Genomic DNA, 25,604 nt, shown 5'->3' with positions numbered 1-25,604 from the left:
TCAAAAGCTTTTTCTGCATCTATTGAGGTGATCATATGGTTTTACTCCTTCAATTTGTTAATATGGTTTATCACATTGATTGATTTGTGTATATTGAAGAATCCTTGCATCGCTGGGATAAACCCCACTTGATCATGGTGTATGATCCTTTTAATGTGCTGTTGGATTCTGTTTGCTAGTATTTTGTTGAGGATTTTTGCATCTATGTTCATCAGTGATAATGGCCTGTAGTTTTCTTTCTTTGTGGCATCTTTGTCTGGTTTTGGTATCAGGGTGATAATGGCCTCGTAGAATGAGTTTGTGAGTGTTCCTCCCACTGCTATATTTTGGAAGAGTTTGAGAAGGATAGGTGTTTGCTCTTCTCTAAATGTTTGATAAAATTCACCTGCGAACCCATCTTGTCCTGGGCTTTTGTTTGTTGGAAGATTTTTAATCACAGTCTCAATTCTATTGCTTGTGATTGGTCTGTTTATATTTTCTGTTTCTTCCTGGTTCAGTCTCAGAAAGTTGTGCTTTTCTAAGAATTTGTCCATTTCTTCCAGGTTGTCCATTTTATTGGCATATAGTTGCTTGTAGTAATCTCTCATGATCCTATGTATTTCTGCAGTGTCAGTTGTCACTTCTTTTCATTTCTAATTCTATTGATTTGAGTCTTCTCCCTTTTTTCTTGATGAGTCTGGGTAATGGTTTATCAATTTTGTTTATCTTCTCAAAGAACCAGCTTTTAGATTTATTGATCTTTACTATTGTTTCCTTCATTTCTTTTTCATTTATTTCTGATCTGATCTTTATTATTTCTTTTCTTCTGCTAACTTTTCATTTTTTTTATTGTTCTTTCTCTAATTGCTTTAGGTGTAAGGTTAGGTTGTTTATTTGAGATGTTTCTTGTTTCTTGAGGTAGGATTGTATTGCTATAAACTTCCCTCTTAGAACTGCTTTTGCTGCATCCCATAGGTTTGGGGTCATTGTGTTTTCATTGTCACTTGTTTCTATGTATTTTTTGTTTTCCTCTTTGATTTCTTCAGTGATCTCTTGGTTATTTAGTAGTGTATTGTTTTGCCTCCATGTGTTTGTATTTTTTACAGATTTTTTCCTGTAATTGATATCTAGTCTCATAGCATTATGGTCAGAAAATATACTTGATATGATTTCAATTTTCTTAAATTTACCAAGGCTTGATTTGTGACCCAAGATATGATCTATCCTGGAGAATGTTCCATGAGCACTTGATAAGAAAGTGTATTCTGTTGTTTTTGGATGGAATGTCCTAAAAATATCAATTAAGCCCGTCTTATTTAATGTATCATATAAAGCTTGTGTTTCCTTATTTATTTTTATTTTGGATGATCTGTCCATTGGTGAAAGTTGGGTTTTATAGTCCCCTACTATGAATGTGTTACTGTTGGTTTCACCTTTTATGGCTGTTAGCATTTGCCTTATGTATTGAGTTGCTCCTATGTTGGGTTCATAAATATTTACAATTGTTATATCTTCTTCTTGGATTGATCCCTTGATCATTATGTAGTGTCCTTCTTTGTCTCTTGTAATTGTCTTTATTTTAAAGTCTATTTTGTATTATATGAGAATTGCTACTCCAGCTTTCGTCTGATTTCCATTTGCATGGAATATCTTTTTCCATCCCCTCACTTTCAGTCTGTATGTGTCCCTAGGTCTGAAATGGGTGTCTTGTAGACAGCATATATACAGGTCTTGTTTTTGTATTCATTCAGCCAGTCTATGTCTTTTGGTTGGAGCATTTAATCCACTTACATTTAAGGTAGTTATCGAAATGTATGTTCCTGTTACAATTTTCTTAATTGTTTTCGTTTCATTATTGTAGGTCTTTTCCTTCTCTTGTGTTTCCTTCCTAGAGAAGATCCTTTAGCATTTGTTGTAAAGCTGGTTTGGTGGTGCTGAATTCTCTTAGCTTTTGCTTGTCTGTAAGGGTTTTAATTTGTCTGTCGAATCTGAATGAGATAGAGTAGAATAATCTTGGTTGTAGGTTTTTCCCTTTCATCACTTTAAATATGTCCTGCCACTCCCTTCTGCCTTGCAGAGTTTCTGCTGAAAGATCAGCTGTTAACCTTATGGGGATTCCCTTGCATGTTGTTTTTCCCTTGCTGCTTTGAATATTTTTTCTTTGTATTTAATTTTTGATAGTTTAATTAATATGTGTCTTGGTGTGTTCCTCCATGGATTTGTCCTGTCTGAGACTCTCTGTGCTTCCTGGACTTGATTGACTATTTCCTTTCTCATATTAGGGAAGTTTTCAACTATAATCTCTTCAAATATTTTTTCAGTCCCTTTCTTTTTCTCTTCTTCTTCTGGGACCCCTATAATGTGCATGTTTGTGTGTTTAATGTTGTCCCAGAGGTCTCTGAGATTGTCCTGAATTCTTTTCATTCTTTTTTCTTTATTGGGCTCTGTGGTAATTATTTCCAGTATTTTATCTTCCAGGTCACTTATCCTTTCTTCTGCCTCAGTTATTCTTCTGTTGATTCCTTCTAGAGAATTGTTAATTTCATTTATTGTGTTGTTCACCATTGTTTGTTTCATCTTTAGTTCTTTTAGGTCCTTGTTACACGTTTCTTGTATTTTCTCCATTCTATTTCCAAGATTTTGGCTCATCTTTACTATCATTACTCTGAATTCTTTTTCAGGTAGACTGCTTATTTCCTCTTCATTTTTTTGGTGTGGTGGGCTTTTACCTTGCTTCTTCATCTACTGGGTTTTTCTCTGTCTTCTCATTTTGCTTAACTTACTGTGTCTGGGGTCACCTATTTGCAGGGCAGGTCATAGTTCCCATTGTTTTTGGTGTCTGCTCCCAGTGGCTAAGGTTGGTTCAGTGGGTTGTGTAGGCTTCCTGGTGGAGGGGACTGGTGCCTGTGTTCTGGTGGATGAGGCTGGATCTTGTCTTTCTCGTGGGCAGGACTGTATCCGGTGGTGTGTTTTGGGGTGTCTGTGACCTTATTATGCTTTTAGGCAGCCTCTCTGCTAATGGGGGGGGTTGTGTTCCTGTCTTGCTAGTTTTCTGGCATAGGGTGTCAAGCACTGTAGCTTGCTGGTCATTGAGTGGAGCTGGGTCTTAGCAGTGAGATGGTGATCTCTGGGAGAGCTTTTGCCGTTTGATATTACATGGAGCCAGGAGTTCTCTGGTGGACCAATGTCCTGAACTCGGCTCTCCCAACTCAGAGGAACAGGCCTGACACCCGGCCAGAGCACCAAGACCCTGTCTGCCACATGGCTTAGAAGTAAATGGAAAAAAAGAGGAAACAAGGAATGAAATAAATAAAATAAAATAAAATAAAAAGTTATTAAAGTAAAAAATAAAAAAGTAATAAAAAAGAGAAAAAAAGAAAATGAAAGAAAGAAAAAACAGAGCAACCAAACCAAAAAACAAATCCACCAATGATAACAAGTGCTAAAAACTATACTAAAAAAATAAAAAATAAAAAAGGACAGACAGAACCCTAGGACAAATGGTAAAAACAAACCTATACAGACAATATCACACAAAGAAGCGTACACATCTCACAAAAAGAGAAAAAGGAAAAAATATATATATTAAAAAAAAAAGGAAGGGAGCAACCAAATCAATAAACAAATCTACCAGTGATAATAAGCTCTAAATACTAAACTAAAATAAATACAAAACCAGAAACAAATTAGATGCAGAACACAAACCCCAAGTCTACAGCTGCTCCCAAAGTCCACCGTCTCAATTTTGCAATGATTCGTTATCTATTCAGGTATTCCAGAGATGCAGGGTACATCAGGTTGACTGTGGAGATTTAATCTGCTGCTTCTGAGGCTGTTGGGAGAAATTTCCCTTTCTCTTCTTTGTTCACACAGCTCCTGGGGTTCAGCTTTGCATTTGGCCCCAAATTTAAATTTTGGCCTTTGCTTGTAGGTCTCCTGAGGGCGTCTGTTCTTTACCCAGACAGGAGGGGGTTAAAGGAGTGGCTGATTTGGAAGCTTTGGCTCACTCAGGCCGGGGGGAGGGAGAGGTACGGATGCCGGGCGAGCCTGCAGCGGCAGAGGCCGGCGTGACGTTGCAACAGCCTGAGGCGCGCCCTGCGTTCTCCTGGGGAAGTTGTCCCTGGATCATAGGACACTGGCAGTGGCAGGCTGGACAAGCTCCCGGGACGGGAGGTGTGGATAGTGACCTGTGCTCGCACACAGGCTTCTTGGTGGCTGCAGCAGCAGCCTTAGCGTCTCATGCCCGTCTCTGGTGTCCGCGCTGGTAGCCATGGCTTGCACCCATCTCTGGAGCTCGTTTAGGCAGTGCTCTGAATCCCCTCTCCTCGTGCACCCCAAAACAATGGTCTCTTGCCTGTTAGGCAGTTCCAGACTTTTTCCCAGACTCCCTTCCGGCTAGATGTGGCGCACTAGCCCCCTTCAGGCTGTGTTCAGGCAGCCAACCCCAGTCCTGTCCCTGGTATCTGACCTCTGAAGACCAAGCCTCAGCTCCCAGCCCCCATCTGCCCCGGCGGGTGAGCAGACAAGCCTCTCAGGCTGGTGAGTGCTGGTTGGCACCAATCTTCTGTGTGGGAATCTCTCCACTTTGCCCTCCGCACCCCGTTGCTGCACTCTCCTCTGTGGCTCCGAAGCTTCCCCCCCATCACCCCCTGTCTCTACCAGTGAAGGGGCTTCCTAGTGTGTGGAAACCTTTCTTCCTTCACAGCTCCCTCCCAGAGGTGCAGGTCCTGTCCCTGTTCTTTTGTCTCTGTTTTTTCTTTCTTCTTTTCCCCTATCCAGGTATGTGTGGAGTTTCTTGCCTTTTGGGAAGTCTGAGGTCTTCTGCCAGCGTTCAGTAGGTGTTCTGTAGGAGTTGTTCCACATGTAGATGTATTTCGGATGTATTTGTGGGGAGGAAGGTGATCTCCACGTTTTACTCCTCTGCCATCTTGAAGGTCTCTTGAAGCATATCATTCTTATAGCCATGAAGTTAAAAAAATCAAAACCTTCAAGAGCGGTCTTTAATTTTATTGTACATATTTGCAGAGATGCCCACTACAAATTCCAGTTATTGGTTAAGCCAATAGCAACTCAAGTTTGTTAAGGAAATTAAAAGGTTAGAACATAAAAATCTAAAACACACTCAGGGTTTTTTGGGTTGTAGTTGTTTTTTTTTTTTTTTATATTATGATGTATAGACACAACATAACACTTATCATTGTAACTATTTTTAAGTATACCATTCAGTGGCATTAAGTACATTCACAATGTTGTGCAACCAACACCACTATCCTTCTCTAGAATGTTTTCATCATCCCAAATAGAAATTCTGTACTCATTAAATTGAGTGGGTAGTTTTAACTTTCTACCTCTCCATAATTTAGGCCCATCCCAGGCATGAAATTGCTCAGTTGACTTGAATTTTTTTTTTTTCTATAAAAGACATTTAACAACAAATCTTGAGAAATATCCAAGACCCCCAAAGACTTCACTCAGGGTTTTTTAAAGGCTTATTCCCAATACTGCAACCTCATGCCACCAACAGACCTAAAACACCTCCGTCTTCTGCATGGCCCCCTTTGACCTGATGGCCTGATGAAGAGGGTGGCTTATAATCATTGGCTTGGGGCAATCTGGTTTATAGTCCCCAAGCCTAGTGAAAACTCAGAAACTTCAGACTGAGGTATACATTCTTGGTCAAAATGGGACTCACCATAAAGGATTGTAAAATCAAGCCTAAATTTTCCCTTTAAAAAACATGCTCGAGGGGCTTCCCTGGTGGTGCAGTGGTTGAGAGTCCGCCTGCCGATGCAGGGGACATGGGTTCGTGCCCCGGTCCGGGAAGATCCCACATGCCGCGGAGCAGCTGGGCCCGTGAGCCATGGCCGCTGAGCCTGCGCGTCCGGAGCTTGTGCTCCACAACGGGAGAGGCCACAACAGTGAGAGGCCCAAGTACAGCATAAAAAAAAAAAAAAAAAAAAAAAAAAAAAAAAAAAAAACATGCTCGAAATCACATATTTTGAATGTTCATAACAAAGTTATATGGTATGGTATTTGTGGCCTGAAAGTAGCTAATTTAGTGCTGGGGAACAGTTTACTTATGTATAGCATCTGAATGCTATGAAGTTGAGAGAATACATGAAAATGCACAGGGAGCTACGGTGTAAAAGTAAGTTATTAGCATATTAATAGAAGTTTGAAACTGAGAAGATTGTGGGGTCTTATAAAGACATCCTGGTTAACCCCTGCATCCTAATATCTCTGATGCTGACTTCTCACTTTCTGTGGTGGAGTATTGAAGATTCAAGTCTGAGATATTCCCTGTGTTCATGATAGGTCTTCTGGGTACTGGAGTATTAGGCCTGGGATCTGGTGGTAATAATTATTTCAATATATTTCCTTTAGTAGATAACAGTATGGTTTAACATGCATCAGAATCACCTGGAAACCTTGTGAAAACACAGTTTTCTGGGCCCTAACCCAGAATTTCTGATTCAGCAGGTCTCAGTAGAACCTGAGAATTTCCAACAAGTTCTCCAGGGATGCTGATGGTGCTGGTCCTGGGGTTACACTTTGAGACCCATCTCTGTAAAGTATTGGAAAGAAATAAATAGCAAACTTAAAATATTTTTATTAAATTACAAATTTCTAAAAAAAAAGATGAACATATATATGTGTGTTTATGAACTTATTATATGTATAGATTTATAAACGTTATATAACTTTTAGGGATCACATATGAATGACTAGAGATGTAATTCTACCAGATCTGGAGGGCCTCAGATGGCCTCAGATGGCCTTGACTTTATCTCAAACTATAGGGAATATCCACAGTTCCTTTGGGAGGCTCTGTGAGGCCTTCAAAGACAGCAGGTGGCCTAGGAGCAGCTGAAATCAAGGGCCAAGGAGAGATCTGGGTATCTGTGCCAGGGACAGGGGGTGTGCCAGCAGTGGACAAAAAAGATACACTGAGGTTACAGATAAAGACTCCGAACCAGAAGCCATGCAGGCAGGCACTGTGCAGAGTGTCCCCTACAGGCAGCTTCTGGTAATGAGCTCCTGAGTGGCCAATGGCGATGCGTTGGGCGGGTGAACCATATGAAATCGCCAAAATCGGGACAAATACCTGCAATTTCATATCGTCTAACCTAATAAATATCTACAGAGACTTCATGATTCTCCTGATCATTCCATGTCAGTCAGGAGATGTACATTCCACATGGTGCAGTGTGTGTGTCACATGTCAACCTCAGTTATGTTTGGAGCATCTGCTCACCTGGGACACTGGTCGTTGGGTGTCACATTCCCCGCAAGGCTCAACTCTGGGACCAGCGTGGGCTCCCCGGGCCTCTTCCGGCTCTGGGCTGCTCTCTCCCTCACCTGTTGCTCTATCACAGCCCGATCTGTGGGCTCTGGAGGGACAGGTTTCACAGGCTCCTCCCCAGGATCTGGCTCCTTCATCTCATCAGGATGTTCTTCGACTGCTTGTTTGTTTTTCTTCTTTTTGGCCCTCTGTTGGGTAAGAGGCAACCTTATGTCAAACAGGAATTTTGGAATTTCTTTAAAAAGCACAGTCTTCAGAATCAGATAGACGTGGATGCAAACCCAGCTCCACCTCAACCAGCTGTGTGCACTCAGGCAGCTCACTAAGCCATTTGACCTGTCCATGCCTCAGTTTTCTCGTCTACAAAGTGGGAACAATTATAGGAAACTTTTTCCAGGTCTCTTGAAATGAGGTAATGTCTGGAAAGAACTTATCACAGTGCCTGGTCCCTAGAGAGAGCTTAAAAAAGTTAACTATTCATCTGCTCATTAGTATTGGCTTTAAAGACCAAGGATACATCTCTTTTTGGCTGCACACGCAGCATGCGGGAGTTCCCCAACCAGGAATCGAAACTGTGCCCCCTACGGTGGAAGCACAGAGTCTTAACCACTGGACCACCAGGGAAATCCCAAGGATACATCTTGAAATTAAAGTGAGGCTTGTGAATACAACTGACACTGCAGGTCACCTTGATCTATTACTTATTGTCCCTGGATTACTTATTACTTGTTGTCCCAGTTTTGCAAGGTCATATGTATAAAGTTATATAATTTTCTGGGGGAAGCCCAGAAGCACCAATACCCTACATTAGATAGGGTAAGTCATGTAAAATAGTAAAATACGTATCACAGGGCTTGACAGGCACATGAGCGATTACCAGGTTATTGCTGGTTCATTCAAACAGCCCCAGGATGATACAGAGAACTGTTTTTGGAAAAACCTTTCTCTGGTATCAGCAGGCTGGGTGGCTTTTTCAACATGTGCATTAATCAGTTCATTCTCTCATCCTTTTGTCCCCTAGCGAGGGGGCTGGGAGGGAGACAGAGCACAGCAGGCAGGGGACCCCAGTCTGTGTGCCCAGTTTCCCTCCTCCTGTCTCAAGGTGCCTCTACCCAGACCCTTCCTGTCCCCCAGGTCAGCTCTGTTCAAGGCTGTTTACAGACCTGGGCTTTCTTCCAGGCTTTCCACTGCTGCTGTGCACTTCTGTATTCCTCGATCTTCTGTTCGTACTCTTCCATGTGCTCTTCCAACAATTCACTTATCTCGGCCTGAATTTCTGCTTCATATGCTTCTTCATCAGCTTTCTGGTCAACTTTTTCCCTTTAAAATAATTTATAGCACCTTAGTTATTTCTTGAAATTAAGTGATAGAGTAATAATAGCAGCAAATACCTGTATTGGGCTTGTGTGTGGCAGCTCCTCTCCTACAAGCTTTGCACAGGTGAGCTCACAACCGTGTGAGGCAGATACTGTTACCTTCAGCATTTTATACACTAGGAGACTGCAGCACAGAGAGGTTAAGTAACTTTCCCAAGAACACACAGCTGGTGAATGGAAGAGCTGGAATATGAGCCCAATCTATTTACACTAAGCCACAAAGCCACGCTGAGTTAGATGATCCAGATGGCACCCTGACACAGTGCCTGCAAATTCTCAGCTGACAGAGGCAGCAGTTTCATTGTAGTTATTTTGTTAATTCTTCAAGTCTCTGAGGAACCACTTCATTATGCTGCTACCAAATCCCTGAAGCTACTTTTTTGACTTTGGATTGACAATTTGAATTTTTCTTTGATGATTCTGCTGACAGTGCATTAATGTTCAGCCTGACCCAGAGCAGTGCTTCCTGCAGTGTGTTCTGTAGAGTTCTGGTTCTATGAGGTGCCCTCCAAAAAAAGGTGCTGTGGCCAAATCAACACAAGATTGAACAAATGTGAAGTTTCCATGTTGCTTTGTAAAGGGCTTTGCAGAGCCCTTTACATGCGGATGGGCAGTGTGACTCCCCAGGAGGGTGGGGGAGGGCAAGCATGGTATCCAGCACATCCCACCCAGCACTTCAGAGTTGTTTCAACCCATCCCCTGTGCTTATCTCCTAATGCGATCAGTATGGTCTGGCCTGCAAGTTCTACTCTCCTAAAGTTCCAGCTCCTTTTTAGAGAAACTTAGCCTAGAGCTGACCAATGTTTGCATATGTACACGTGTGGCCTGGTGGGTTAGCAGTTAACAGGCCCCCAAGGCGCAGACTCTTACAAAGCTACTACTGAAGAAATCACTTGGGAAACACCTGAAATTTATATACATCAGAGAAATTTGGCCCCCAAGTTATGTTCCATCTCTGATATATATTCATTAGCTTTTCTCCTTGTTAATCAGAGGCATGAATAAACTAGTTGAAATTTAAATATTTTTGCAGGAAGAAATAATGCTGTATCATAAGGTAGCTAGATGAATCAAGAATGGGAAGAAAGGGCACTCCAAAAGAATTTAGGACACAGCTACTTATGGGTGGAAGTGATGTGAAGTATCACAAAAAGGAAGTTTGTAACCTAGAGGTGACCTTAACGGTAAATTTCCTATCAATTTTTGTTTATCCTAAACTTAAGGAAGGAAGGAGAAAACAATCTTGTAACTATTTATGTTCTGCTTCTGGATGGAAGGGATGGCCTGGAAGATGGAATATGGAAGCCAAAACACTGGGATTTCTGGAAGACATCCACGATTTCTGTGGTACAGACTATCTGAATTTGTTTTTATATTATATTATATATTTTATATTAATTGAGCAGATACTACATGGCAGGTGTGCTGTCTGGGACCAGATACCCAGTGGTGACAAGATCCCTGCCCTCATAAAGCACAGTCTTGTGTTTGTCATGGAAACTGCAGAATGTTTTCTCAGTTTTATGATAATTACAACCCCCCAGCATCACAATTTGCAGCTATCTTTGGCTAAAAACTGACTGTTTTCAAAGCACAGTATCAGATAATTGCCCTCATGTGTCACTTTTCCTGTAGATGTATGGGCACATCACTTATGCAGATGAAACAAACAGGAAGGGACCAAAACCAGCAGCAGAGATGCTCTTGAATTAATATGCAGAACATGGTTGTGTTGTGATAACTGTACTCTTAATTATGTACCAAAGTCTAGTCAGTTCAACTGCATAAATATTATCAAAGCATACTTTCTCCACACCACACACAAAGATCAATTCCAAATTGAATTTGGAATTTGAAAGATTAATCTTCATTAATATGAAGATTACAGGAGACAATATAGTAGTATATCTACTTGATTCAGGGGAAGGATTTCTTCAAACAAAAAGCACTGATCAGAAAAGACTAATATTTTCTACCTCTTTAAAATTAAGAATTACTATTCTTCAAAAAGCAGCAAACTACTAAAAAGACAACTACAGAAGATTTCTGCAACACACGTGGACAAAGGTCTCATGTTCAGGATATATACCAAACTTCTACAAATAATGGAACAGATAAAAGGACAAACAATCCAGTTCAAAAATTGGCAAAAGTCTTGAACAGACACTTTGAAAAAGAGGAATTCAAAATGGCCAATTCATGCATAAGAAATATAAATTAAAACACGCCATCCGATTGGCAAAATGTTAATGTTTGACAACATCAGGTGATAGGGCTGATATGGGTGACGTGGACCCATAGGAACACTGGTCAAACTGAAAGTCAGCACAAACACTCTGGAAAAGTGTCTGCAACCAGCGTATAAGTATTTGGAGAAGCACATCCCCTAAGACTCGACAATTCCACTTCCAGGTATATTTCTGGAAAACTTAGGCACACGTACCCTAAAAAGACACATACAAAAACGTCTATAAAAGTGCCGTCTGATTTCATTGTCTGTGTCCCCTTCACTCCCAAACTGGAAGCTCTGGGAGGAAAGAGATGATGTTTATCTCCTTCATCAGTGTAGCCCAAGAGTCTAGCACAACGCATGACAGAGTGGGCACTTAAGAAATGATGAATTGTACTTGAAAACTGAGTAACATTTTTATAACAATTTTGAGAAATAAAATTCATTCTTTTAAAATGTAAAAAAAAGAAAAGAAATGCTGTCTATAACAGCTGAAAAATGGAATCAACTCAAATGTCAATCAACAGTAAAATAGACAAATTTTGTTATATTCATATAATGAAGTGTTATAGAGCAAAGAGAATTAACTACAACTGTGTGCCGAAAAGGAGATGAATCTCCAGTGGTATTGAAGAAAAGAAACAGGTGTGTGTTCACTAAAGCATACACACAATATACTTTCACTTATGGAAAAGTCAGATACAGGCAATATTAGACTAAGTGTTAGAGATTACACATAGATGGCAAAGCTATTAACTAAAAGCAAGGAAACGCTGATCATAAAAGTCCAGAAAATGGTTACTTCTGGGACAGAGGACATGTAATTGGGGTTAGGAACATGGGGGATGCTCAGATACTAGTAATGTTCTAGTTCTTAACTTGGGGAGTTGCACATGGTTATTCATTTGTAATTATTATTTTTAAAATTATTTTAAAAATTGTATCTATGTTTAATACATTTCCCCCTATGCATGATATAACCCAATAAAACAATTTTTGAAAAAAGCCTACTTTCTCAAAACAAGTTTCAAGGGTGTATTTGTAAACCTCTGGAACTCTCGAAGGGATTTCATCTCTTTCCAGACTTTTATGATGGTCTTAAGCAATGTTCGATCTTTTTCTTGTTCAGCATCACGCAGTTTTCTTGTTTGCCTACAAGATATAATACATGGATATATATTTTAAAGTTATTTAGGTGTGTTTGCAAATTAGGAAAAGAAACTAGTAATGCTATAGTGATTGTATAGTTAATTTCACAGCTATGATATTTCTTTAGTACTAGAAAACCAAAAATATGAATGCAAATTTGAAGTCAATAGGATGCTGGTCTGTTTTTATAGGTTATTTGATTTTGTTTTCTCTAGTAGAATCTGACTTCAATTAAACTAAATTACCATTTAAAATTCTCATTAATACTGTGCAATCTTAAACAGCCACTTTTGAAATTATAAAAATAAGGGGCCCAGTAAACGTAGTTCTCATGGACTAAACTATGATAAACAGGAAATTATGTTGCTGTGCCAGTTAACAAGTATATTAAAGTCTGCCTGTGTTAACACTAATCACCAGTCCTACGTTTAGGAGATGAAGTAATGTTACTACATCCCTTGGTGAGTTTTCAGTGCTGACTAGATTAGCCATATTTTTGGCTTGCTTTGAAGAGGCTTCTTTTGAAAATGCTTTCATTGTGATTGATATTATTTAAAGTGTTTGGGAATTATTTAATGCCTTACTTTAAGCCCCCTCTACAAATAATAGCCAAATGTACTCTATTATACCATTAGTTAGTTAATTAATTAGATTTTTTTTTTCTTGGGCAAGTATCAGGTGTCATTCCAGGGGATTCAGAAGTGGTTCCTAGGAGATAGTAGGTGTCTCTGTTCTCAGGGAGTTTATAGCTTGGCTCAGGAGACAGACACATAGATAAATGACTGACAGAGTGCCCTAGGAAACCATAGCCACAGTGTTTCATGAATCGTCACCTCCTGAACTCCAGAAGGAAGGCCTGTGTCTGGAAGTTGGTTGTGCTTGTGATGACTTAGTCTGGAGATGGTGCAGAGAAACACAGAGGTCTAGGTTTCTGATCATTCAGTTGGTGTCATGGAAAAGGAAGCTGGTAGAAGCTGATGGCCAGTTAGCGGTTGGGTAGCCAAGATTTGGGACTCTCGGAAGACCTTAGAAAAGCTAGGAGGCAATGAACTAGAATAAGAAACATTCTTCTTGAGGAGCAGTAAAGCATTCTGGTTAAGGGCACAGATGTGGGAACCAAGATACCCAGATTTAAATCCTGGTTCTAGCCGGCCTTGGGCAAACTATTTTACTTCTCCATGCCTTATCTGAAAGTAGAGATGATAACAGAATTTATTTCACAGGCTTGTTGGGAGGAGTAAACGAGTTAATTAATACTAGAACCATGTCTGACATCTGGTAAGTGGTCCACAAATATTATCTGTCATTACCTAGTGATCTGTTCTTCTCTTATGCCTTTAGCAGCTATCTCTCCTGCCTCCTTTAAAAAACACTGCAATATAAAATTATTTTACTGAGTTATATGACACCTTAAGCCTTTCTGATATATTTTCTACTTCCTTTTTTAGTCCCTGACAAGATAGTTTCTCAGAAATGCTAAAAAGAACGCTTAGCAAGTAAAATTTGACCTCTGAGCTAGAGAAGCAAAGAATCGCGAAAGAATATTTAATTAGATTGTTGCCAGACTATGGAGGAAGAGGAAAAGGCAACTATGATTAGGGAGCTGGGTAACACTTTTCTTTTTCTTTTTAAATCTATTTATTTATTCTTGGCTGTGTTGGGTCTTAGTTTCTGTACGAGGGCTTTCTCTAGTTGTGGCGAGCGGGGGCCACTTTTCATCACGGTGCGCGGGCCTCTCACCATCGTGGCCTCTCTTGTTGCGGAGCACAAGCTCCAGACGCACAGGCTCAGTAGTTGTGGCTCAGGGGCCCAGTTGCTCCGCGGCATGTGGGATCTTCCCAGACCAAGGCTCGAACCCATGTCCCCTGCATAGGCAGGCAGATTCTCAACCACTGGGCCACCAGGGAAGCCCCCTTCTGCCCATTTTTGGATTGGGTAACACTTTTCTGAAGCCTGATGTAGATGGGGTCTGGAGTGTGGAAAGGAGTCCAGCCCAGAGGTGAAACTTTGGGAGCCACATTGGCATCTAGATGATATTTAAAACCACAGGACTGGATTCATCTCAGGAGAAAGTGCAGATTAACAAAAGATTAAAAATAAAAAAATCCTGGGAGGAACTCTGAACATTTAGAAGCTGGGCAAAGAAGGAAGATTAGGCAAAGGATAGTGGGAAGGACAGGTGGCCGAAGAGGGGTGAGGGCATCTGAGAGAGGGTGGTGTGTGGCACCCTGTGGGGACAGTGCCCAATGCCAAGTACCAGGGGGGCTGAGAGGTCCCCTTCTGCTTAGCAACACGGAGGTTCCCCAGGACTGTGGCAAGATCAGCCTCAGGGCAAAGGTGGGCGCAGGAAAGAGGCTAGACTGGACAGTGAAGGGGAGGGGAGGGAGTAGAGACAGCAGTACTTACCAAATTTACATTTAAAATACTTATTAGTAAATACTTGCCAGAAGTTTGGCTGTGAAGGGAAATACAGGGATAAAGTGTAGCTGGATGGGGATCTGAGATCCTAGACTTGTTATTTGTTCAAGATTGAGCATATGTGAGGGTGAAGATCCAGGAGAGGGTTAAATAAAGTGTTCCCCTGTATTGCACGAACACCCATGTTTCCTTTCTTAATACAGCCTGGTTCCAGTGCAGAGGACGAGCAATGTGGTCATGATGCCACTTACGGAAAATAAGATGGAAAATGCGTCACTGGCTGAGGTTAGCTGCCCCAACCTGGGACCTATCAGATACCCAGGGGTGGGCTCCAAGGCAGCTGGCTCATCAGCAGCTCCCAGGGGGCTTCAGGGAACAGGTCCGCTTGATGAGATATCCAGGAACAAACCATCTGCTTAGAATTTGCTTTTCCACCATGTGAAAAGTCAGTAAAGGACTAAAATCCACTCTTTCACTGCATCAGAAATGCTGAATCTCAGTGGTTTCCATCTCCAGGGGTGGCAGGATGTTTGCAATGGGTCTGCGATCCATGGGTCCACCTGGCATGGTCTGTAGGACTCACACACAATTCTGCTACTGTTTCTCAAATACTGATTAATAAATGCAATTCCATATCAAACCTTCATTGTATCCAGAGTAGCTTTTTGTCACTTTTTCTTACTCAGTGTATACTAAAACAAAAATTACTTTCACGAGGAGGAGGCAATGTGCTTTTCTTTTAACATAAATAAGAATTTTCATTTTTAAACATACTCCTCACACTTTTACAACTATAGTATACAAACATCACTAATTTTCACTTTGGTAGGAGAATTTCCAACTCAAGGGCAGATTGTGAAGAGAAAAGTATACATTTAAATTCCTTGAATAGATAACTAATAAGGACCTACTGGATAGCACAGGGAACTCTACTTAATACTCTGTAATGATCTATATGGGAAAACAATCTGAAAAAGAGTGGATATATGTATATGTGTAACTGATTCACTTCGCTGTACAGCAGAAAATAACATGACATTGTAAATCAACTATACTCCAATAAAAATTAAAAATGATAAACCCCTTGATTTATTAATTCCTGTTCTAAGAATTTATTCTGTGGAAATACTTATACAGGTACACAAATATATACATACAGGAGTGTTAGAGTACAACTTAAAGTAATAAAAAATAGGAATAATACAAATACCTATTAATGGGGAATGTAAAATCTATATAATGTCAGCTCTTAAACAATGATATAGACCTAGATGTACTATGATAGGAAAAGGTCTCAGATGCATTTTACATAAAAAAGCAAGCTGCAAGGTGGTAAATGCAATGTGATTCTTTAAAAAAGTAAAATATATACACGTAAACACATCTGTGTATATATATGTATACACACATGTATATATATGTGGAAGAACTAGCAAAAAACTGTTACCCATGATTTTCCCTGAGAAATAGGACTCTAGAATAAATGTTCACATTCTACATTGTATGTTTCCTTATTGTTTGGCAATGATCAGGGTTTTAATTTTTGAATTTTAATTATGAAAAATTTCAAGATATAGAAGAGCACATATAATAAATAATATGACACTTACTAACATTTTTTCACATTTACTCAGAATTTTTGTTTGTTTGTTTTGCAATGTTAGAGTTCCATTTGAAGACCTCTCCATTCCATCCCCTTCTCTCCCTCCCTGGAGGAAGAAACTGGCATGTGTGTCTTTTCCGTCTGTATGTAACACACATGTGCGTACTTGGAACACATGAGTATTGTTTCAGATGCTCTTTAGGGCTTGTGACCTGTATCACACAGCAAGTGTCCTCTTACAACTGATTTTTTTATTCAACACTATTTTATCCACGATATACGCAGATCTAATCTGGTCCTTCTCACTGTGGGAGGGACTTTCATTTAAAGATTGAAGCAGATGGGTTCATTCTGGTGTGGGGTTATCTCTAGCTTCTTACTCTTGTAAGTGATGCTGTGAAATGCTTGCACACATGTCCAGTGCACATGTGCACACAGCTCCTTGGAGTACATGTGTCTGAAGCAGAATTGCCGGGTCCTAGTCTGCTGGCATTTTCAACTCCTTGCTCGTCTCTGGACAGGCTGCTCTCTGAAGTGGTGGCTGTAGCAATATTTGTTTACACTAGCAGAGTGTGCAAGTTACCCTATTCCCCCTGTGCGCCCTCCCGTCTTCTTTCATTTTTTGGACTTCAAATTTGGTGTTAATATGATCGACATATATCGTTATTTCATTTGGCTTAATGTATGCAGTGCATTCAGAAAAACTCTGAAAAAATAAACTCTCAATGTGTACAGGGGAAAAAAAGCAGTAGTTATAGATTTTACTCACCGAATTTCAGATTTATACTCATTGATGGTTTTTTGGGTTGTTTCAAGAGACTTAGGAGTTTTTGCTGGGTTAAGGCCCATCTGAACAGCATTTCTTAGAGCTTGGAGCTAGAAAAGATATGGATACAAGATCTGAGTTAGAAGCTCTACTCCTTACTACAAGTGATGGGCTTGGACCCACCCACTTCTCCAGGGCAAAATGATGTCAGCAACCTGTGAAGGGATGTGCAAGCATCCAGCCATCTCCATGCTTTCACTGAAGTGAATTTTGACAGACAGCTATTGCTTCTATTAAAAAAAAAAAAAAAAAGGAATAATAAAGAACTGTGTGTGTCCATCCTTGTTCTGTGGCCCAGACCCAGCTGCTCATGACAGATGCTACTTTTACTCTACTGTCTCAGAAACAAGTTTTCTTTCAAGGTGGGGTGGGGGTCTCTCTGGGGCCTGGACATATAACGACATTCTTGTGATATAAAGAGAGCATAAAATTATAGACCTATAGGAGGAGATATTGTGGCGTTATCTCTTATTTGGGTAGTAAGGTTTTAAAGTCAGGGCAAAAGTTGTCTATAGTCAAAACTACCCATGGAGATCCCATGGGACAGTGTCACATTAGAAGTAAATCCAAAATGGGTAGACATTTCCTTACGTTGAAACAACTGACTTGTTTAGGTACCATGTTAGGGTAAATTACATATAACAATGAGAATGTCTCTAAGGACACAGAGATTCTCAGGCCATGAATTGTCTCATCATATGAGATCACGTAAGCAAGACACAGCTACCCACTGCCAGTGGGCGAGATCCCTTGCTCTGTTTGCAGGAATCGTTCTTTCAACCAAGTGTGTGCCACTGAATTTGTACAGGTTAAATGTACATGGTCGTATCCTTTCTTTTGCCTCTAGGTAGGTCAACACATCATATCCTAGACAGAGGGAACATGAAGGAAGCACACGAGCATTTGCTGCTAGAAGGTATTTTTGTTGTTTGGGCTCCTCAGGAGAACCAACCCCCTCAACAATTGGCATGGAAGAGATCACGGGTACCTTGTCGGTAAGAAATTGTGCCTTGTGTCTCTGGCGTCTTGCAAGGTACTGGTCATATAACTGGGCCAGTTTGGCTGCCAAAACATGCTCTCGGCTAAAACAGGGATGATGTGTGAAGATTAACCCCAAAATATCAATGTCCAGTTGGAAATTTCCAGGAGGGTCTCCAGATCCAATCAAATGCTGACTTCTGTGGATGTATTTTACTGCCTGCCAAAGAGAGCAGAGTGTAGGGGAAACACAGTTAAAGCACTTCCTAGATACTGATCTGATGTGCAATGGGAAAAGTCAGATGCAAAATATTTCCTACCCTAATCAAGCCAGGAGAACCTTGCTCCATTCCCTGTTCCCTGGGGTTTTAGGGGCCTGCCCTTTTCTGAACACTTGAAAAGTAAAATGAAGGACAAGGAGTGAGAAAAGAAATCATTTCAATCTTGCTTTCCTAGGTCTTTTAGGGTTTATCTCTACTGAGTCATTGCCCTAATCTTTGTCATGCGACTATCCCATTTCCTGGAAATTTGGGGCTTTGCAGCTGGTGACCTTGAAATTCTTTTAATGAGAGAAGCATAGATTCTAATCCAAACTGATCATTATTTGGATCATAGATATACTCTCCACGTGGAGAAGTTTTTAGTTTGTAGACAACAGCCAGAGACTAACATACTGAACCGAGCTTCAGGCGGGCACCTAGTTTTCCTGGGAAGAAGAAAGTCAGTCTGCAAAATAACAGAGGAAGAGATAGTTGGGGCAGCTGAGTGTGTAGAAAACAGGAGTGGAAATTTCCACTGGGACTTTCCTGGATCACTTGGTGTACAGAGTGTCAGATAAATCTCTGTTTTTCTTCCTTAAACTCATCAAGATATTCTATGTTGATCACTGCTGCTTGTAGGTGACTAGTTTTGGAGGTTGCAGAGCTCCAAGGTGGGGAGGACACCTTTTTGATTTTGTGTCTTCATGTTCTCTCCTTGTCATAGACATTGACTACAGTCAGGATGTGGGGTTTGACACACTTCACTCGATCCTCCCCTTTGCAGAGAGGAGTTTTTGGAAGCTATTTATGTTATCTAGAAAAGATTATGTGGCCCAAATGTATTATTTATAAGTTATGAGGTAAATTGGAAGCTGCAAATATTCTCGTCAGAAGTGAAGCATCTATCCGATGTTAATTGCGGGTAACGTGTTCAGGAATCTCTTCATTTAATTCGTCTTCATGGTATTATGTAAAGATGCTGAACTGGGGTCAGAAGCCTTGGATTCTAGCTGTGGCTCCACCTCTAACTTGCTCTGGAACCTTGGGCAAGTCACTACACATCTCCGTGCCTCTATCTCTTTATCGTACAAATGGGAGGCTGAGGAAAAAGATCCAGTTGGCATTTTGTAGGTCACTAGGCATCATATAAAGCACTTCACACATATCACCTAGTTCATTCTGTTAGGGAACTGCTGGCCATTAGACAAGAGCCCATGCTTGGGCCCTGGAAGGGGTCCCCCTTCCTGCAACAATTCCATAGAGATTTTTGGTTGCCTACAACGTAGTGAGGCCTGTCTGCGAGCAGCAATAGATTGAAAGGGGAAAAATGGGGTGTGATCTTTATAACTTGGGGCAGGAAGGATGAAGTCTGAGATGTGCAGAGGGAGGGATGGAAACTGGAAGAGGGGGCTCCAGAGTTAGAATCCTGCATCACAAGATCCTAACATTCTCCCCATCAGACTAAGTATGGAAAACAGGTCACACTGTGTGTATGTATATGTATACATGTCCAGAAATGTATTCTCATGTTATATAGTGTGATCTGCTTTTCAGTTACTATTAGTCATTGAAATAGTGCCAGTATTTGCACTTAGAGTAAAGCATATACACATGAGTCTTCATTTACCAGTAAATTTGTTGTTGGGTTGTCTTGTTGCCTGCTTTGTACCAGTATTCACGAGTAAGGATATATGAGTATATTTCCTTTTAGCCATTCAATCTCATACTTATTTTCCCCTGAATTAGTAGACAATTAATGTATATTTAGAACTTATGATTTCCTATAGGACGCCTGTACAGTGTACCCTATGTTTTCATAAAAGGATAAGTTTTTTCTATAAAATAACATTGTCTGTTTTTTTGATGAGAAGACCTATAGATTTTTTATTTTTAAAAAATGTTCTTGTAAAACTGGGATGTGTTTACAAATATGCTATGCTTGAATAAGAGTGCATTGACTATACCTCAGTACCTTCCAAAATATGCTGAATTGAGCTTCCATTTGGATTTACAGGGAGGAAAGCCCATCCCGACAGGGGTCATATTCCAATATTTTGTACCTTATGAAAGTCCTAATTTTGAGATTAATATCCTTACACTTCACACCGCAACAATGGCGGCCCATCTCTTTTCTTTCATTCAAGCAAAAGTATCCAGTTATAACCTGCATTCGTGTTAGAGGCTTTTAATCTTCATGTGGTGACTCTGTGTCTTACTGTCACACTGACCACCTGGATGAATTTAAAAATTCCCACCTCACAAAGATGTGTACCACTAAACATCAATCCACAGACCTGACGGAAAGTTCCTCTGTAATTGTCTGGCTCCTGCTGGTCCTTGCTTTGCTGTTCCTCTTACCATGGGTTACAGAGTTCTGAAGTCGCTCAGGGTGTGGCCCTCAGGTTCCATCTTGTACTCTTCTTAGTATGAGTAAGTAATGTCGGTAGTATGGTCCTAATGTTACCTAGGTCAGCTGTACTTCGTGTCTCCTCCCCCAAATCTTCATTAGCCCATGTTTAAATGATTGCTGCTGGTCTCTGCCTTCAGCTCAGCTCAACCAAGTGAAAAAGCTTCCAGGACTCCTGGTGGGCATTGGGTTAGACTGCTCAAAAGACCCCCAACTCTCTTCCTATTAGGGAGAAAGACCCCTAGTCTCTTGTCTTTCTTTCTGTTGTATCTGTTTTCTTTTCTGAAAACTATCATGAAAACAGTACAAAAACTTTCTCCTAAAAATAAATAATATTTATAAGGTATATTATTTTAATTTTGAAATTGATTTGATTCTTCAGTCTTCAGTGGAAAACTGAAAACGCAAACTATCAGAGGTGATGTACATGGATTATCTGCTGATGTTCTCAGTGTGTTCAGAGATGCTTGCCGATGGAGACAGAATTTTTAAGGTTGGACAGAAAAAGAATAATCATTGGTGGAATTAAAATAAAAGTTTCTATATTTGTCCTGGGAAAATAATAGCAACAGAACCTGAATCCAGCCCAGAGCCTGCAGTAGATTCTATAGCTGTTGTTCTGGTCTTCTCTGGGAAGCTTTCTCATTCTCCATCTTCTGGGTATATCTCTATGACATGAGGTTGGTGTGGGGGGGCATATGTCCCACTTAAAACTGACTAGTTTGTCCTTGGTGTTGATAATGTGAACCTTGGGGAAAGATATGATCCCTTTCCTCTGGAGTTTCTAAGCTTAGGTTATCAAGGGTCCTAACACATGGAGAATTCTGGCCTGCCTACAACAGGAGAGAAGGAGACCAGTCAACATTCAAGGAGAACCAGGAGAAAGAAAGGCAGAGAGAGACACCTGCTGGCACAGAGTCCCCGGTCCCAGAGTCCTAGTTCCTAAAGCCCCTCCTTCATTTTGTGATTTATCTCCAGATCCTTCCCAATTTTGTAAGCCACCAAGTTCTCTCTTTGCTTAAGCTAGTTTGCAGTGGGTTTCTGTCACTTGCAACCCAAAGAGTGCTGACTACTGCAGTGCTCATTACACAGTAGGGGACCAATGCTTCTGTGAAAAATGGCTGAGAATAGTGGAAGGGGAAAGTAATAGTTCTATCATGTTGTGATGAACAAGGAGGTTGGAATTAGGCTAAATTCCTCAGATTAGTGTGCAGTTTTGAAAAAAGAGGAGGCAGCTACACATATGTCCCTGGGAATGCCATGTTGACTTCTAATCACTGTGCCTTTAACACTTGACGACATTTCTGTCTCCCCCCACTAGGCACAAAGTCTCTCTAAGGCCAAGTTTGAATGTTGCTACCTCTGAGTTTCCAGAGTTTAGCACAACTAAGAATATAGTAGACTCAGTTGAGGACGGAAAGAATTAAAAAGAAAAGAAGAAAGGCAGGAGGATAGGTAGGATGGAAGGCAGGAGGAAGGAAGGAAGGAAGGAAGGGAGGGAGGGAGGGAGGGAGGGAGGGAGGGAGGGAGGAAGGAGGCTGTTGGAACAGCTTTCAGCAACCCTAAACTTACTTTGCTATTATGCTTAAGCAAACTGCATAATACTGTTTATGTTTTACCTGCAATGTCTCATTTGGAATTTTTACTTTTTATTTTTGGGTTAGTTACTTCTTACGAGGTATTAAATTGCAATCTTTCTCATTTGAGGTTTAACTTTGTTCTTTGCACAATATCTAATCTTTTTGCATTTCTCTATCTTTAATGGTCTCTAAAAAAGAATCTCAGTTTAGTAGCAGCAGAATATTTCGCTTTTAAAAACTACTTCTTTTCCCTCTGTAATTAAGGAAAATGTTCAAAGAAGGAGGGCTGAATACCAACTCCCTTCTAAATAAACCTCGTAATTTATCTAATAAGAGGACATACACTCCCTCATTTGAATTGGCAGTCTAATCAAAGAAGAGCCAGGCTTGACTCCCATCCAGGATGGGTTTGGTCAGTCCTGCTGGGTTAGCATCAGACCTGAGAGCTCTGAAGTGTAAATTCATCAATTGCCAATTCCTGATCTAGCACACCGACTTGGTTTTCCATCATTTAGTTGCCAGGATGAAGCCAGGCTCTAAGAGGGCTACTGTTTTACAGGAGAGACAGCCGAGTTAAGGAGAGGAGTAGAAAACAAGGAATTTCTTCTAGATTCATTCAGCTCAACTGAGTCATTTAAATGATATTCAATTCACACTTTTACTAAGGCATTCCTACATGCCAGGCTTCCTGCCAAGTGCGAGGGTTAGAAGAGGAATAAAACAGTATTTGCCCTTTGTTACTCTCAGGGTAGTGGAGGAAGGAGAGCGAAGATAGATTAATGATCTATGAATAAAACAATCACTGCCTGTTTATCTATTTCTCTGCTCCTGCATCATGTCAAAACTCCCAGATATAAGGTATGTTTGGACATTAGACTGAAAATATAGGTCATATGCATTTAACACTGCTTCTTAAAGGCAAGCCTATTACATGGAACAGAGAGGAGAAAAAATGGGTTTTGGCATCAGATAGACCTGAATAAATGTAAGAAAAGGTGAAAGTTAGTAAATCAATAGAACTGTAAAAAATTAACTCTGAAAGAAATGCATTGTTGTTTGAATTACTAGAAAGTTCCATAAACACATTAAAAAAAAAGACTGAGGTATACAAATCAACAGTGAAATTAACAGGCAACCTGTTATGGAGAAACAAAGAGGTAGGAATAATAAAGAGGTAGGAAACAAAGAGGGAGGAGAAACAAAGAGGTTATTCCTACCTCTTTATAACCTCTAATATAACCTTTGCTTCTTTCTTAGGCACGCTGACAGAGTCTCTATGCTTTGCTATGTTTGAAGCCTAACTTTCTATGAAATGACCTTGGAAGACTTCAGCCCCGTTAGAGTTCTCCCTTCTCTAACTTTTGCTCTGTGATGCAGGATGACCAGCCCCTCGTAGTGGAACTATTATTTTCCTCTACTTTCCTGTTTCTGCGCACAAGATAGGAAGGTCTCCCCTCTCAAAAGTATTGGGAGGAAACTCTCTGTGCTCTCCCCACTCTCGCATCCCCACTGGCTCCTTCCCAAAAGAGAAGGAAGACTGCTTGATTAGAGAGTCAACTGGAGCCCAAGATCCATTGGTCCAAATTCTTTGCTGTGCAGAGTAACCGGTGGCCTCTGGCTGTCCCTTCTCAGCTCTCTCCCGAGAGCCTGCTCACTGGCCCCGTGGGTTCTCCATGGCAGTCCACGTGGTGAACTCATTGGGGCCCTTCTCTGGATGGGGGGACAGAACTCTTGGGAGATGGAGCCGGAAGCCCAATTGGTCTTGTGTCCAAGCAGCATTCTGCTCTCCAGCTTTATCCTTAGTTGCAGCTGAAACCTGCATCCCTCTCTGATTCCTGTGCATTTCCCAATTAGCTCAGAACTTCTAAAGGAGACATATAAGATTAATCTTAATTGGCTCCCTCAAGATCCTACTCTCCATAGTAATTACTCTTCTATTTTCTAACTTTAACCCATATTTTTTTGCTTCATTATATCAGTGTTTCTTGCTGAAATGGTTGGATGGATGAAGAGATAAGGTGATGGATTATTACACATGCATAAGACGATATTGTCTGGATCACTAATTATAGCATGTATCTTTGTCATATAAGCAAGTAGATGATAAATCCCGCATGGACTAGGACTTCGGTTTATGCTTGTTTTGTAAACCTACTCCCAGGGTCACATTTCTGCACAAAGTAGTCACTCATTACTATTTGTCTGTAATAGCAATATTTTATAGAAATTCATTAAAAAAAGTGCAAACAGATACATCACCTCAATACTCACAAAAATCGTATGAGGTAGAGATGATGAAGATTTTTCAATTAAGGAAACAGCTCCAGAGTGGTCAAGGGAGCTTCCCGAAGCACAACCCAGTAGGACACCCAACTGCTCAGATTCTCTGACTTGGGCCTGTGTCTTCCCTGTTCAACACGCCTCTCTATAGCTATATAGAATGATCTTATATCCCCTTATTCTCTTTCACACTAGCAGTGTTGAAATAATTACACGAGTTTCTGAAGGAGGTGATCCTTGCTGGACATTTCAGGAAAGCAAGAGCAATATAATTAAATTTGAAAGCAGACAACTGTCTATTCAACACCAGCCAGCCCTCACTGAGCTCTGTTTGAAGCACTTTTATGTATTATCTTAACCATCTGCACAACAATCCCAGGAGGCAGATGCTATCATTACTCCCATTTTATAGATGGAGAAATCGCAGCACAGAGACGGGGAGAGCCAAGTTCGCCCAGTGAGTGACAGGGCCAGGACTCAAATCAGGCAGCGTGGTACCAGAGCTGAGGAACATACCATAAAAAGGATTCGCAAGGATAGAAAATCTCCAGTTATATAATAAAGAGAAAATGAGGGGGAAATAATCCTGCAGTGTATGTGAGATGACAGAGAGAAAAGAAAAAAAATCAGGGTAGCTAACCTGGTTATGTGAATAAAGACGCTGACCTAGCCATTCCTACCTGGGAAACTCATTCCTTGTTTAAGAAGGGATTTGGTGAGGGCAGGAGACTCACTCTTATATAATATGCCTGCTGTTTGCTTTGCATGTGTAAGATAGTGAATTATTAAAAAAAAAGTCAAAATAGAATGTTGCAAATTCATCATTCCAATCTATTCAAAAAGCAAAGCACTTTCAAGCAAATTTATGTATTAAAAATGGGGAGAGAGGTTTACCTTTTTATACAGTGTTTCGAGTTCTGCCTTAATGTCTTGCTCCTGTGTCAGCATGGGTGGTCTTGAAGGAAATGGCTTGATGGGGTTTGGCAGTGCTAGGATTCTTCCATCATCTCCGAACCATCTCCTCCCCTAGGGATCAAGCAGAGGGACAGAAAATGGTTTACAAAATAAACAGCGTTTGCAGGGAAATTCTCTGTCAACATACGTATTTCATGCACCTTCCCCCTGCCCGGTAAATATTTTAAAGTCTCTGTTTCCATTAGAAATTGAGTTTTCACTAATGCCCCCAGAATTAATTTAAGATATAGTTTTCAACCT

The 25,604-nt window shown here is 40.7% G+C and overlaps 1 protein-coding gene across 9 annotated transcripts in view; it reads right to left on the bottom strand.

Annotated features, from left to right (window-relative positions):
* The window catches only part of CC2D2A (coiled-coil and C2 domain containing 2A), a 135,519-nt gene that overhangs the window by 63,437 nt on the left and 46,478 nt on the right, over positions 1-25,604 (bottom strand). For all 9 annotated transcript variants that reach the window (XM_060299172.1, XM_060299171.1, XM_060299174.1 and 6 more), the window contains 6 exons: positions 25,284-25,415; positions 17,873-18,082; positions 16,828-16,934; positions 11,900-12,040; positions 8,446-8,602; positions 7,235-7,470 (listed from right to left, as the gene is read on the bottom strand). In XM_060299172.1, the coding sequence (XP_060155155.1) occupies positions 7,235-7,470; positions 8,446-8,602; positions 11,900-12,040; positions 16,828-16,934; positions 17,873-18,082; positions 25,284-25,415 (983 nt within the window). The remainder of the gene's footprint in view (positions 1-7,234; positions 7,471-8,445; positions 8,603-11,899; positions 12,041-16,827; positions 16,935-17,872; positions 18,083-25,283; positions 25,416-25,604) is intronic.

Source organism: Globicephala melas, chromosome 5, assembly GCF_963455315.2.
Source record: "Globicephala melas chromosome 5, mGloMel1.2, whole genome shotgun sequence".
NCBI lineage: Eukaryota > Metazoa > Chordata > Mammalia > Artiodactyla > Delphinidae > Globicephala > Globicephala melas.
Note: the sequence above shows the minus strand (reverse complement) of the source record. Positions and strands in the feature narration are given on the sequence as shown.